Source organism: Trichechus manatus, unplaced genomic scaffold (genome assembly GCF_000243295.1).
Source record: "Trichechus manatus latirostris isolate Lorelei unplaced genomic scaffold, TriManLat1.0 scaffold00269, whole genome shotgun sequence".
NCBI lineage: Eukaryota > Metazoa > Chordata > Mammalia > Sirenia > Trichechidae > Trichechus > Trichechus manatus.
In genome coordinates this window covers 800,135-815,169 of record NW_004444205.1, presented here as the reverse complement: position 1 = coordinate 815,169, position 15,035 = coordinate 800,135, and the positions used below count along the sequence as shown (strand labels likewise).

At 36.4% G+C, this 15,035-nt stretch overlaps 1 protein-coding gene across 1 annotated transcript in view; it reads right to left on the bottom strand.

Moving 5' to 3' along the window:
* Positions 1-15,035, bottom strand: part of IL1RAPL1 (interleukin 1 receptor accessory protein like 1) — a 1,482,206-nt gene that overhangs the window by 1,265,750 nt on the left and 201,421 nt on the right. The window contains exon 2 of the mRNA XM_004389949.2: positions 10,496-10,601. Coding sequence (XP_004390006.1) covers positions 10,496-10,577 — 82 coding nt within the window. The 5' untranslated portion in view covers positions 10,578-10,601. The remainder of the gene's footprint in view (positions 1-10,495; positions 10,602-15,035) is intronic.

Below are 15,035 nucleotides of genomic sequence, written 5' to 3'. Positions count from 1 at the left end.
CCAGGTAACTTCGCCTGGTGACTAGTGCGTTCCATTAACGTCACTGTCCTTAGGCCCTTTCACCTCCACTTCCAGACCCCAGCCCCCTAGAGCAGCAGGAAACCTCAGCCTTGAAGTACAGATCCATCCTCACATCTTCTTCACTCCATATTCCTACCAGCAGCTTTTATTTGTATTAACGAACAATTCAACTATCTTTAATGACTTTTATTTCCTTTTGACATATGAATCATTAGAGTGATAGACCTTAATGACAGCAACATATTAAAAGAAGAAATATATTTTTAAATCGTCTATAATGTGAATACAGTTGTCTACATAATTTGAATTCTGATAATACATGGCTACAAATTGGCATGACGATAGTATTATTTATTTTTTCTCTTTAAAAAACCTAGTGAAAATTCCTATTATAAAAAATATACTAAAAAAATAGAAACCTGCACTTTTCTTAGCATATAAGGCATAAATTGCAAAAAAATAAATAAACGTTTGAAAATGTTAGCATCAATTAAAATAATCTCTAAACAATACTTTGAGGTTTTCTTTTCGCGTTTTCTCTCAGCTTTCTGTATTTATTACTGCATTTTCATCAACCCTGAAAAGCCACCAGATGGCATTAGAGAGTCCAATTGCTTTATTTCCAGAATATTTTTACAGGAAAAGTTGGAAGGGTCCTCTTTTAGGGTTAAGGCTGTTGTCTTTTTTTCTGATATGACAATATATTTGTGAAAAAACTATCAATTAACCAAAGTATGGAAACCTTTTCTTATCACTGATAAAAATAAATTTCCTTTATCATTTACAATTCCATAATATTTATGTCATATATGGAATACAGAGTAACTGGCATATGCTTTTAGAAATCAAAGTAAAATGTCAATGATAGAGTTTTACTGAAATCAAGGTAGCAATATTAATTGGGAAATATTTTTGTACAGTTTGTAAAATATCAATGAGAATTGAATAGTGTTTAGTGTACACACAAGCGATTCACTGACAGTTTATTTTTTTAATGTTTATATATTTTAAAACTTGGTAAACTTATTGACTGTCATTGCCTTAAGGCAACATTTTCCATACAAGGCAGCACTCTAGATGTCTTGAGAGACCACAACTCTACAAAAGGAAATTTGCCTTAGATAAGCAAAAATAGACTAAAGCACGGTTTAGTACTTTGAACTGCCAAACTCAATTTCACTTAGACACATCACCACCTGCAAGGTAAAGTAGCTTATTTTTCATTCAGCTTTGTAACGATATAGCACGTGTTTTTTTTTTTTAGCAAGAACTAGTAATCGTATTTTTTTTTTTTCTTAATGGAATCTCTTTTAAACTGATAACATCCTCTGCTCCGTGGTGTTAGCACAAATTGTGTAGTATAAAAAATACAGCCAGAGGTGGGCCTATAGTACTCTGGCCACAATTTACATACATATGTATGTGTATATATACATACACACACACACACACACACACACACATATATATAAAAGGTACATGTTTGATGTTTGTTATTTACACATTTATATATTATTAATTTACATATTTTCAGAAAAAAGGCATTATTTTATATACTGAATATGCATTGAAGGTATTCAATAAATGCTTGTGAAGTGAACAAATGGATGAGCTACTATTTCTACTAAAGATGTTGTAGTTCAAAACTTTTACTCTATGAAAAAGGAAACAGAGGACCTGAAAGCTTCAAGGACTTGTCCAAACTAATAAGGCTTATTAGGAGCTGAAATAAAATACAAGTTTCTTAATTTTTGGTACTGTGGGTAGTACTCATTAGAACAACCTATATTACTTCTAGAAAAATAATTCAAAGCATGTGTTTTCAGTGATCATCACGTAGGCAAAAGTTGGCACGTTAATGTTAGCTGTCTGCAGAAACGTCCCACCAACTTACAAATAGTCAACATCACGATTAACCATGGCCAGTTTTAATACACTCATTAGCCACTTTTCCAATCTATTCGTATGAACTAATGGAATGAAAATTGAATCAGTAATACCTTCCTTGAGGAGGTTAGTCTATGAGAAACATTTCAAAGCTAGGCAAAAGATTTATTCATTGGAGAGAATTTTATTCTTTCTGTAGTATAATATTTTCATTAGCATGGATGACCAAGAGTTTTACACTCGTTTTATCTAAATAGAATAAAATGGTATTTCTAAGGAGTTAAAGTTTTAGAAAATAAACAGCCCTTCCAATAGACTGACTTTGTATAATATATATATATATTTATTTATTTAAAATTTGATAGTAACTTCTTTCAGACTCCCTTTTATCTCCATCTCTATATTTTCCTGAATTTTTATTTCATAACTTATTTCAGTTATCTGACTTAGTTCTTCACAGAATTTAACACTATCACCTTCTTGTTTTGAAATTTTCTCCTCTTTTCATTTCCAGGAAAACACTAAGATCTCTTCCATCCTCTCTTAACTCTCGCTTAGTCTCTTTCCCTAACTGGCTGCTCCTTCTCTACCAATTTCTTCAAAGTCTGGTGTTCCACAAAAAAAAAAACAAAAAACACAAACCCGTTGCCTTCGAGTTGATTCCCATAGGACAGGGTAGAACTGCCTCATACAGTTTCCAAGGAGTGCCTGGTGGATTTGAACTGCTAACCTTTTGGTTAGCAGCTGTAGCACTTAACCACTACGCCACCAATGTTCCACAGGTCTTTGATTTTCTTCCTTCTGGCTTTCCTTTTCCTCTTCTTTCTCTGCATGCTTTCCCTATGTGGTCTCATTCCCTTTCAGTATGCAGATAATTTCAAAATCTGTATCTCTGACTCTGACTTTTATTCCAAGCCCCAGACCAATAAGTCCATCAACTCAGTATTTCCGTCAGTGGCCATCACACTTCATATGTACCAAACTGAGCTCATTCCGTCCCTTCATCCTAAAAAAACTGCCCGTCTTCCTGTATCCTCTCTGTAATTGTTGACACCATCAGTCCAACTCCAGCCTGTTATTATTTTGCAATCCATCTTCAAGCATTCACCTGATTCCATTTATTTCGACAGCTTTTCAGGCCCACAATATCCCTCAATATGATTTCTTTTGGGTCCTTGACTAGTCATTCTGGAGTCCCACTACAATCTTTCCTACAGGGTGTGTTATCCAACCAGCAATAAAGCGGATCATGCCACTCTCACATGCGACCCTTTATAGCTTGATTGTGTGTCTTTCCTTCTCTGCAAAGGCAGCTTTACTGATGTACTAGTACAAACATGTGAGTAGCACCCTCACATACATAACAAGGAGTTTAAGCTTTATTGGGTATAGAAGACACAACAATGAATAGATCTGTCAAATCAGAGGCCTAACCTCACAGACTTTTCTACTAAAGAAATTTGCAAAGTAGTTAAATATCTTAGCCAAAACATTTTGTTTATGAGATAAAGTTTAAAATTCCTTGTAAGACATATGAAATCCTTCCAACTCTATCCCCAAAGTAGTATTTGGGGTTCATCATAGTCTCAAAGACCTTCCTGTGATTTCCTTTAGATAAGTGGCCATTTCAAATTTCTGTGCTTTGGGGACCTTTAATATGCTTAATGGCATCACAATCCTCCCAATTACAGAATTATTTTCTTTACCTCTTTCTTTCTAACCTCTCACATCTAATTGATCATCAAACTCAATGGATTCTAATTCTAAAGTTGCTTTCTGGTCTGTCTTCCCTGTTCTCGCTATTGTTTTCTTGAGTCAGGAAATAATTTTTGAGTCAGACATTTTTGGTTGAAGAGAACACAGATTCCTTCAGGCTACCATCAGGAAAAACGGGTGTTTTTGAAAGTGTATTTATGGAGTGCAAATGAAGCTGAAAATTTATCAAGATTTAAAGGAGCACTAGGGTCTGTTTCCTCTCTTTCTCCCTACCTGCCTCTCTTCCTTTGTCTTTCTCTGTCATGTCTCCCTTTTCCCTTTCCTTCTTTTCTCTTCCATTCCATCTCTCTTTTTTCTCATGGACCACAGATCACATGGTCCCTTCAGCATAAATTTTCAACTTCCCTGTTCTTATCCCACCTAGACCCTGCCTTTCCTTCCTCTGGTCTCCACTCCAAATTCAATAAAAAGCTTGTCTAATTGACTTAGCTAATTACTAGTTATGGTAGGCAGAATGATAGCCCCTCCACCCCCCGAAGATGTCCACACCCTAATTCCCAGAACCTGTGACATGTTATGTTACATGACAAAAGGGACTTTGCAGATGTGATTAAGTTAAGGATCTTGAGATGGGGAGATTATTCTTCATTGGTCATGTAGGCACAATGTAACCACATGGGTCCTTACAGGGGAAAGAGGAAGGCAGAAGGGTCAGAGTTAGAAAAGGCAATGTGATGACAGAAGCAGACGTTGGGATGAGGCAGTGCTAGGAGCCTAGGAATACGGGTAGCCACTAGAAGCTGGAAAAGGCACAGAAACGGTTTTACCCTAGATCCTCCAGAAGGAATGCAGCCCTATCAACCTATTGCATCTGACTTCCTGAACTGTACAATAATAAATTTGTGTTATTTTAAGCTACCAAGTTCATGGTAATTTGTTACAGTACCAATAGGAAACTAATACACCAGTGTTCTGAATTTCCAAATCACCTCATAGATACTTCCCAGCCTACTATAGAATCAGAGGTTTGTCCTCCGGTCCAGGTAGTGGTCACCTCTGTGCTGCTTATAGAATAACCATCAATACTTTAACATGGCTCAAAATGCCCAGCATTGACTGGCTCCTCACTGCTATCCCTCCACCCTCTACCTTTCCCATCAAACATATAGAACATTATATGTCTTTATTATCCCCAAGATACAGTGTCACACTGCTATATATGTTAACTCAGAATTTTCCTCTCCCCATTGAAATCCCATTCAACTTGCAAGATTTATCCATATTGACTTTTACCTTCTCCATGTAAACTTGCTGTGAATAAGTCTCCACAACTGGCTTTAATCTATGTCAACTCTACATAAAATTGTAGTGATAACTAAAACTTATAGGATAAGCTTAAGGTGAAATTTATAGGTCCATCAGACAATGATCAAACAAAGATAATGGATAATTTCATTTTATTTGTTGCATGATTTTTTCCCATAGCAAGTTCAACTTTTTTGGTTAGACGTACTATTCTAACAAAAAACATCATTTCAAATGAATATTAAGATTACTGTAGATATAATTTCAAAATATATAAAATGTTAGCATGATATATAGAAGGGGGAGGGAGGGTTTCCAAGCCAAATTAAAGTGCCTTTTTTTTTTCTTCAAAAGTAAAGAAACAAAGCCTCAGCAGTTTGGTCTTGTAAACGATCCCAAAGGAAAATAAGGTGAAACACCTCATGCTTTTTGACATATTTCACAAACTGGGAATAAACACATGGTAACATAATAAAAGGCAGATGCTGAGGGACTCGGTTGGCTCTTAATCACGCGGAATTAAGCTCATTGACTTCCAGGAATGCCCATGAGAAATGATGCACACAGATCACACTGGAAATACCTCACTAGACTGTCTCACTCCAATTCAGTTAAATTTAACCTTATTTGCACAGTCGCATAATTTCTTTTACTCAAAGAAATGAAGATCTAGAAATAACAGACACAAAGAATAGACTCTAAATCGTGTCTTGGTTATTTAACTATCCTCATCTTTTATAAATTATTTGATCCTAGAGTCAGAAGTTTGGGAAAACCTCTTGCAGGCCTTCGCCTTCCTCTTGCTGTCTGGAAGAACTGCATCTAAATCATTTTACACTAACAGGTGTCCACTGCCAAGTCCTGGACTGAAGACAAGACCACGTTCCTCTGGTCACCCTTTTACTCTCTAGCAGCTGGCTGCTTTAGGGAGCTTTTGTATATCTTAAATTCCTTCTAGAATAACATGTGCTCTTTGGTTTACATAATACAGCCACTTACTCTTCTCCATATGCTCTAATAACTGTGAATACTTTTTCCTTTTCTATACTGAAGCCACTTGCTTATTTATCATGCATCAGTAATCCTGAGCTACACCCTTTGCATGATAGCCATTATTGAACAATACCATTAAATCCAGAATGTGTGCATAATGACATCAGTACTTATTTAAAGCAGCACTAAATGTAGTAAAATTCCAATACAGAAATATTTGAAGAATCATTTCCCTTTCCTTCTAAAAGATTTTGAACTGCATTTCAAACTCATGAAATCACTTGTGATTTGTACAGTAAAGATCCATTGTCTCCATATAAACACTTAGCATGTCTTAGGTATTGCTTATTCTGAGTTTCCATCTTTTGCTTCAGTAGTTTCATATTATACGTTATACTAGTTTCCCTTTAAGAAAACTAAAAACACTCTTTATTAAATGACCCTATTTTATTTTACCTTTATCTTTCTAATACTGTGTATTTCCTGCAGTATCCTCAGTGATGTAACCCAGACTGAACATTAATCCAATTCATTCAGTCATTCACGTAGTCACTAGTTCATCAAGACATTACCTTGAACCTTGACTCTGGGTCACACACCGTATTTGGTATCGTAGGGACTATGAGAATATATAAGTCATTGTTCTTGTTCTCAACAGGATATACAAGTCATTGTTTTTGCCCTCAACATCTTATATTCTGGGAATGGATATGACAGCAAAGAGCAAACGACACAGGATGAATCATCATGGAGCCCTTTCTCTTTCCTAATCTCTATATCCAGGCCCCTCTAGCTTCATTTCTTTTCAGTGTCTCAAACTCTTGAGCCAAATCACAACTCACGCTTTTAGGTTCCCCAAAGCACAATAGTAGGATTTTATACACATTGTCCATAATAATTCTTCAATAGCTTATATCATTTCTCTGCCCATAAACCCAACCCTAAATGTTCTTAGTTATGCAAAATACAGAAATATTTAAGAATAACCATTATTAACATAGGCCATACTGACTTCTTGGAACGACCTTGTAAAAAGATAGAATCTCATGCAAGTTAACCCTTCAAACAAAGTAATGAAATATTTTTTAAAGTAATAAAGAATCTACAGACACAATGGGCACATTCAAAATAGGTTTTGTCTGAAGAAGAGGGAGAAGGACAAAGAAAGGCACAAGAGCAATAAGCTAAACTTTTCTGAGCTGGATGAGATGCAAAGACTCACCAACCAAGTATTTGCTTTACATGTGGTTTTTGTATAGAATTCTACAAATGACAGCAACTCAAATGTTTACTTACTGAAATGCTATAACACTTCACACACTTGAGGGGAATCAGTAATATTGATAGTCTTTGTCTCTGTCTTCAAATGGTGCTTATAAAAACTAAAAGAAAGGTATAAAATTGTTCCAGGACAAAATCTATTTGTAACAAAGGCCGAATATCTGCTTCCTCAGATGTTAAAGGCCTTGATTCTAAACGTTTCTACAACTTTAGAACATTACTTGAGAGGCCAGATTCAATCCTTAACTGTCAAAACCATATACATATCAAATGTGATATTTAAAACAAAACTTCATAAAGTCAAATTTTTATAACTACCTTATTATATTTAATTTGGTTCTAAATTAATAGCAATGGGGGTGTAAACCAAAGTAATAAATATAATGCAGCTCCAGCTTGTGTATGAAGGTCTCCTATTGCTTTGCAAATTAGTTCCGTTAATGAGAAACAAATACCTACTTCTACATTTTTATGGAATGACCATATGTGTTAATCTAACAAAAATGCTATACACATTGAACATGTCATAAAAACTCAATCAACATTATTATGCGTATTATAATCACATTTTATATGTTCTTGATTATTAAAATATCTAGTTCTGGCTTTTGAGTGGTCACAGTTAATTAAAAGTAATATTCTAGCAAAAGACATGTGAAAAGCATTGGGTTTTGAATCATGCTTATTGAATTTTTAAAAACATTTATAAAATCAAGAATAAAAGAGAATTAAATGGTAAGAGGAATGTACAAGGATAAGCAGCCCTCTCGGCTAATATGCAAGATCAAACATCAAACATTGATTTTCATTGCCTGGCCTTGGTGCGTCTGGTTTTATAAGTTGGGCTGGGTGTGAAGATTGGGTCATTAATCTTTTGAAGAGAAGATGCCAAGTGCACTCCTCTTCTACTTGATCTAGGGAGATCAGTAATGACACTCTTCAGTAAACTACGTATCTGCTTCTCTCCAGCAAAGATGCCATGGTAACAGGCATCAGCTGAAATGAGTGCAAGCTATGAAAGTACATGAATAAAATAATCTTATTTATTTACAAATTATACACTCAATATCTAAAAAACAAAAGAAAACTGAAAATGAAATCCATCCATCTGGGTCTTAACATAAATACTAGGAAAAGCTACCTTAATTCACATTATACAGACAGGAAACAAATGAGTCATAGTGCAAAAGTGCCTTACCTGCATTGTTTATCATTTTAAAGTTACAATATAGAAAACCCACTTGGTCTGGGAGGTGTTAAATAAAGAGAATAAGGCCTTCAGAACTTCTGCCAAACTTAGGACAGCATTTTATTACTATCGTACTGAAATAATGATATTTATGTCATTAAAATAGCAATTTAATTTGAGACAGGTCATTGAGTTTTCTCAGGTCTCTAGAGCGGCAAGAAATACAAATTTGCCAACTGCCCCACATTTCTAGCTCTGTTTCCATGTTTCTCAAATACACAAATTAAGTCATAATTTAATAAAACTTTATATCCTCCAAATTAGAGCTTATAAGGAATGGACTTGTCATGATTACTTTATAATAAAAAAAAAGAGTCACATTTGCAAATCAATCATACAGCCAACATACACAGAAAGAACTGTAAAAGCAGATTTTATGCAGTCAGGTATGCTATTCAGAAAAAGGAAGTTTTTGAGATTTGATGACTATTTCTAATTTGGGTGAACTGTTTTCATTTTGCTATAATGCTAATAGAGATGAGTGTTTTTCTTCTACATGGCCAGCATCTCAAAGATCCATGTTAAATGCTTTTAATAAAAATTGCTGTTCTGGAAAATATCATTGTTGTAGAAGTGATCAGATCTCATCACTACTTACTCCCCCTTCTAGCTACTCTAACTTCCATGGGTATACTCAACTTTCCTTACAAGTGACAGATGAAGAAATCAAGATATCTGCTGTCTGCAAATAATCAATTCAAATTACAAAAGTAACTGCATCATTATCGCACCCCCAGAGTTTTCTTCTATTTAGAAAGATCTACCAAAAAGAAGAGATGAAATAATGTGTAAAACATTTTCTTTTTTCATATTGACTAGAACCACCTCAATGACAGTGATGCAACCATTAATTGTTCAATAACCAAAAAGTTCTAGAGCCCATAGTCTCATTAAAATTCCTTTTACTCTCAAGTCTGCACCATTGCCTGGTCCAAGCACATACCCCTCCTAAATTTCTCGCCAGACCTTCTCCCCAAGCGGGGCTCATGAGAACAGAGCTCGTTCTCTACTTCCCTTGCCTGCAGTCTTTTTTCATTATATCGCCAATGTGAGTTGGAAGCCCACTGAAGTAATGGCTGCTGCACAGCCCACCTCATCCCTATCGTTCCCTCACTTTTCTGAATTTCAACTCTACTTTTGTTCATGCAATTCCTGTATCAAAACACTCCACACTCTCCTGCACATTATCTCATTTTCTTTTTCCCACCATCTCTCTGGAACAAAGATTTAACACATTCTTGTTCTAGCAACTAAACACAACACACGTCTGCCTTCGTTATACACAATAGCTATACCTTCAAGAATCCTGTAACTCCATACAATATGAGCATGGCAAGGCTTTGTATTATCAATGACTTATTAGGCAAGTTACAATTTCACATCAATTACAGTATTTATTCAATTACCTCATACATTTTGCTAACTCCAAATATCAACAGTCAACTGAAAACCAAGATACTTGAAAACATGTAAAGTTTTCCATCAGTTTCAACATTAATCTATTTAGCAGGTGCTGTCATATTACCATTCTACTTCACTTCTATATTTCCTACTAAAATGTTAGGTTATTTCCCCATGACATTTTCTTCAATAAATTCTGGTGCTTTCTTTAAATACTTGCAAAATAATTCATCAAATCAGCTGAAGTGCAACCCTAAAAGGAATCTGCCCTAGGCATAGCTAACTGACATTGAAATGGAAACATTAAAAGTTAACGTGAAAAAAATCACATTGATATTTTCATGCAAAAATTATGACACTCTCTATAAAAGAATGTTGAAATCATACTATAAAAAGAAATAAAAACGCAAGCTTTAAGTATTGAACTCATTGCAATTCATAGTAATTAACAAAATAAGCCACGTTTTTCAACCCATTCCCACCTTTCTAATCCCCTATGAGTAGGCTTCATCCATTTAAAGCAATATCTACAATATCTTCTCAATGTGAATTTCTGTTAATTCACAACCTCTCCACAAAAGGCACACATGTAAATTTACTTCAAGCCATAATAAGGAAAGAGAAGGAAGGAACACGGCTTACCAGAGCCTCTTTTGGTCACAACCTTCAAACTCTGAGTAAAAGTAGCATATAAGAGAATCAAGTGTGGAATTGGAGCTTTCATCTTCCAACTCTTATAGGCTGTGCCCTAAAGCAAAGATAAAAAAGGGAAACATACATATTTAAAAAACGTATATAGAAACTTTTGATCAAGCATGATTTGGGCAATGAATTCCACAAAAGGAAATAATGTGAACAGCATCTCTATTATATTTTCTCATATGTTGTGGTTGCTAAATTAAAACAGTAATATCAAAATTATGTTTTCATAGCCCCCCAAGAATGCATTAAAATATTATATTCATTTAAGCTTTAGAATTTCCCTTTATTTAGAGATCTTCTTAATTGTATTTCAATAAGTGGAAAAAAATCTCTTTGAAAGGACTATTTCACTAACAATTTATTTTTAATATTAACTCCCGAACATTGACAATTTTAAATGTTTCATGCTGCAATAGAATATGGTTTTCCAATTGAGAAGAAATCATAAAATCCATGTCACTAAAGATTTGATTGCGATTTTGCAATTCTCTTTCAAAAATTCTGAAAGATACTTCAAGAGAATTTTAAGATTTTTGTCTCTATTGCAATAAAGTAAACCATTTATGAAAGCTATACTAAGATACTTCATTTCTTCCTATTACAAGACCCTTAAAGGGACACTAGCCTAGGGTTTGGATTTCAAAAGTAGGAAATATATCGATTGAAATTAACTGAAATGAACACTGTTCTCAGAAAATCATCCCTCTTTTCTTACTGTATGGGTAAAGCTGAAAGACTAAATTTCAAACAGTAGCAAGTCAGAATACATTTCAAATATATTGTCAACTCATGACAGCACAAGTTTCTTTGCAAGACATTTGAGGATGGATCATATCCAGCTTTCAATCACTTATGTCTTTATTAAAGATGAGGAAGCTGAAACGGTGATTTGACAGTCACAGTTTTTGCTCTCCTGGAGCCTCAAATATCTCTGGTATTTTTAAATGATGAATTCATTCACATTAATAAAAGTCTGTTAAAACACATTTTAATTCACAAAACAAAATCAAAATCCATTCACTTGCAGCAAGGTGTGTCACCGTCATCAGTTTAGTCAGAAAGTCAGTGATTTTTTTTTTAATTTAAAATAGCACTGAGAATAAGCTATTTTAACTCCAGCACCTTTAAATAATGATAGCCTGTTTCAGTCTCTAACCAAGGACCTGCAATTCGCATAAAAAAGACATAAATAAAACCTAGCCCAGAGAGCCGACTCATCAAGCACATCTGACGAATGCCACATTAAAGTGCAAACTTGAGTCATGCACTCCTAAAACCCAAATCCCATTTCCCAGCCACCGCACTAACTGGAGCTGCAGGAAATCTTCAAGTTGATATCTTCAGCCTTCAGGTTAGCAGCGAGAATCAGTTCCTCTCTCAGTGTGAGTTTAATCAGCGCTGCCCAAGAAACTCCAGGATCCACCTATACACTGCAAGACCTTCCAGCTTAACTATCTTATTACTTTATTCTTGTTGAAAATACCATTTCCTTACTCGCTTCATTTCTATAAAGCATACGGTTTAGTTTGCAATTCTGTTTCTTCAGATTAAATTGATTTGGAAAGCATCAATTTGGTAACATCAAGAACCTTAATTGAATCTCTTGAAACTTTGTGTATTAGAGAAAACAAAACAGAATTACATAGTATGCATTTCACAGACTTAACTTCTTGGTTAATACACAATAATCCTTACAAAACTCTTTGAGGAAATTGATTGTACCTTAAATTGAAAGACAGATTAAATATGTCTAGCCATAGACATCCAATCTTTGCTGTGCTTGCTGCATAATTAAAATTCTTATTCAGAAATAGCGATGAAAACCGTCTGTAAGCATTTACTGAAGTTCTCATGTATTTTCTTGTTGTCACATAGTAGCTCATACTATCAGTGACCTAATTTCAAGCTTCAATTTCTGGATGGATGGACCTGAAATTACTTGCCTGTTTCCTGTCAAGAATACCATTCACCACTTGGCTTCATATAAATCACTACTAACCCTTACGTAGAATGAGTATGTCACGGTGGTCAAGAACAGGGCTATGCAGTCAGTCCACCTGGATTCTTATCCAGCTTTGCCAGCTGTGTGATTTTAGGCAAATAACAACATACCCTCACCTAGTTTCTTTATCTGCAAAATAGGCCTTATAATAGTACATATAGCATAGTGTCAAGACCAGCACTGGCATATAGAAAGAACTCAATAAAAGAAAGCTGCTGTTGTTACTGTTGCAATTTCAGTTGACTGTTGTTCTTGTTTTTATTATTATTATTAACTCCACTCATACTGTCTCTCCGTGAAGTTTTCTGTATATACCAGCTTTCTTTACATCCTGCCTGGTACTATTAGCTTATGTCTTTATTTATATGTATTTCTCCCCTACTAGACTCGAAGCTCCTCCAGGGTGAATGTGGGTTTTACTCATCTTTGTATTTCCAGAGCTCAGTAGATGTTAGTTGAAAAAAAAAATATGAATGAATGAAGCTGCTATGGTATGCAATTGAATTTTGGCTTTCATACTCATCATTTTATAAACATTTACTGAGCATATACTAGTTACAAGGTGCTGTGCTATGGTGCAGTGGGGACACAAAGACAAGCAAAGGCACTCTAATAAAGAATGCTCACAGATCAATAAAGAAGAAAAATGCTTACATACTTAATTAGACTGGCCCTGTTGCCATATGGTGAGTATAATGTGCCAAGGGGGTAGAGGGAGGAATCTATTAATTTTGCTCTAGGTTAGGTCTGGTGAAGGCTTAGGAAAAGGCATTCAGAGGCAAGGCCAAGATGACGGAGTAGTCAGATGCTTCCTGTGGTCCCTCTTACAACAAAGACCTGAAAAAACAAGTGAATCGATTATATATGACCATCTAGGAGCCCTGAATATCAAAGACAAAGTTGAGGAATCAGACTGAGCAGCAGAGAGAGGAAGAGACGGTTTAAACGCAGCCAGGAGTTGCCAGACGGTACCGGCACCCTGCAGGTGGGATCAGCTGATGTGAGTGGTGAGGCAAGCAGTGGTGCTTGGGACACTTTTTCCACATCGGGAGAGACTGAGCAGCGGAGAGTCAGCTCAAACCTCCAGAACCAGCAAGAAATGGCACTCAATCAGTGAAAGACATGTACAAGCATCTAACCTACTGCAGGGTTCAAAAAAAACCCCTCCTTTTGGGAAACACCTCTCTCCTATTTACCTTCTCCCTCCTCGCTCTGCTCCTGGTCCTGCTTCAGAGTTTGCTGCTCTCCCTGGCTGGAAGTAGGACCTGTCGAATGCCCTGAGCCATTCTCCCAGCTTTGGAGAGGAAACAAGTTAACAAACAGGGAAAAAATAATCTGCCAGATCCCCTAAACTGGGAACTCAGGGCAGGCACAGCCCCTTCACCTAGGCACAGGCATAAGGGGTCTACAGACTTTGAATGCCTTTCACCCCTGCATAGACCTGTGTGGGTCCATTTCAACAGCATAGGCCTTCATTAGCACAGTACAACATGGTATATACCTGAAGCCTATTTTCATCTGTATCTACTGTAAGGGGGAGTGGCAGATTCATGACGTTTGATACCGCCCTGTCCATTAAGCAGGGTTCTCACCTACCCACATCAGGGGCCTGAGGACTGGTGGCTCCACCCACTCCACCTAGCCAACCACAGCAGGGGTCCAAGAATGAGTGGCAACTCCCAGTCCTTACAGGCAACAGCACTGAGTGCCCACAGTCTGGCTGCAAAACCTACCTACCTATGTGCTCTAAGGAACAAGGACATGCCTTCCACCTAGACACTCAGGGGCAGCAGTCAGCCCCCTGCCTTGCTCAGCACATGACCCCCTACTGCAGCCAGATAACTGTACCTACAACAATCACCCCTGCCCATCTAGGACTGTAGGTGAGAGCCTGCACCCCACACTCAGTGACCAACAACCCGGACACCTGAGCTGAATCCACACAAGAAAAGTAAACGGACTCTTGGACTCGCATACCTAGTAACAGTTCTAGCCACCTGGAGACGGACATGAGAGCTTCAAAGATGCCAATAATCAAACTAGCTCACATGACCAGTCTATTTGGGCATATCAAAACAAAAGAAAACAAGAAGCTAGGATGCAGTAAGCAAACATAAATAAATATAATAACTTATTGATGGCTTGGAGACAACAGTCAATATCAAATCACATAAAGAGGCAGATCATGATGGTTTCAGCAAGCCACCAAAACAAAGAATCAAAAAACCTTCCAAAGGAACAGAAATTCTTGGAATTACTGGAGGTAGAATTCAAAAGACTAATACACAGAACCCTTCAAGAAATCAGGAAGGAGATCATGCAAAATGCGGAACAAGCCAAGGAACATACAGACAAAGCAACAGAGGAACTTAAGAAGGTTATTCAAGAGCATAGTGACAAATTTCACAGGCTGCAAGAATCCACAGAGAGACAGCAAACAGAAATCCAGAAGATTAACAATAAAATTTCAGAATTAGA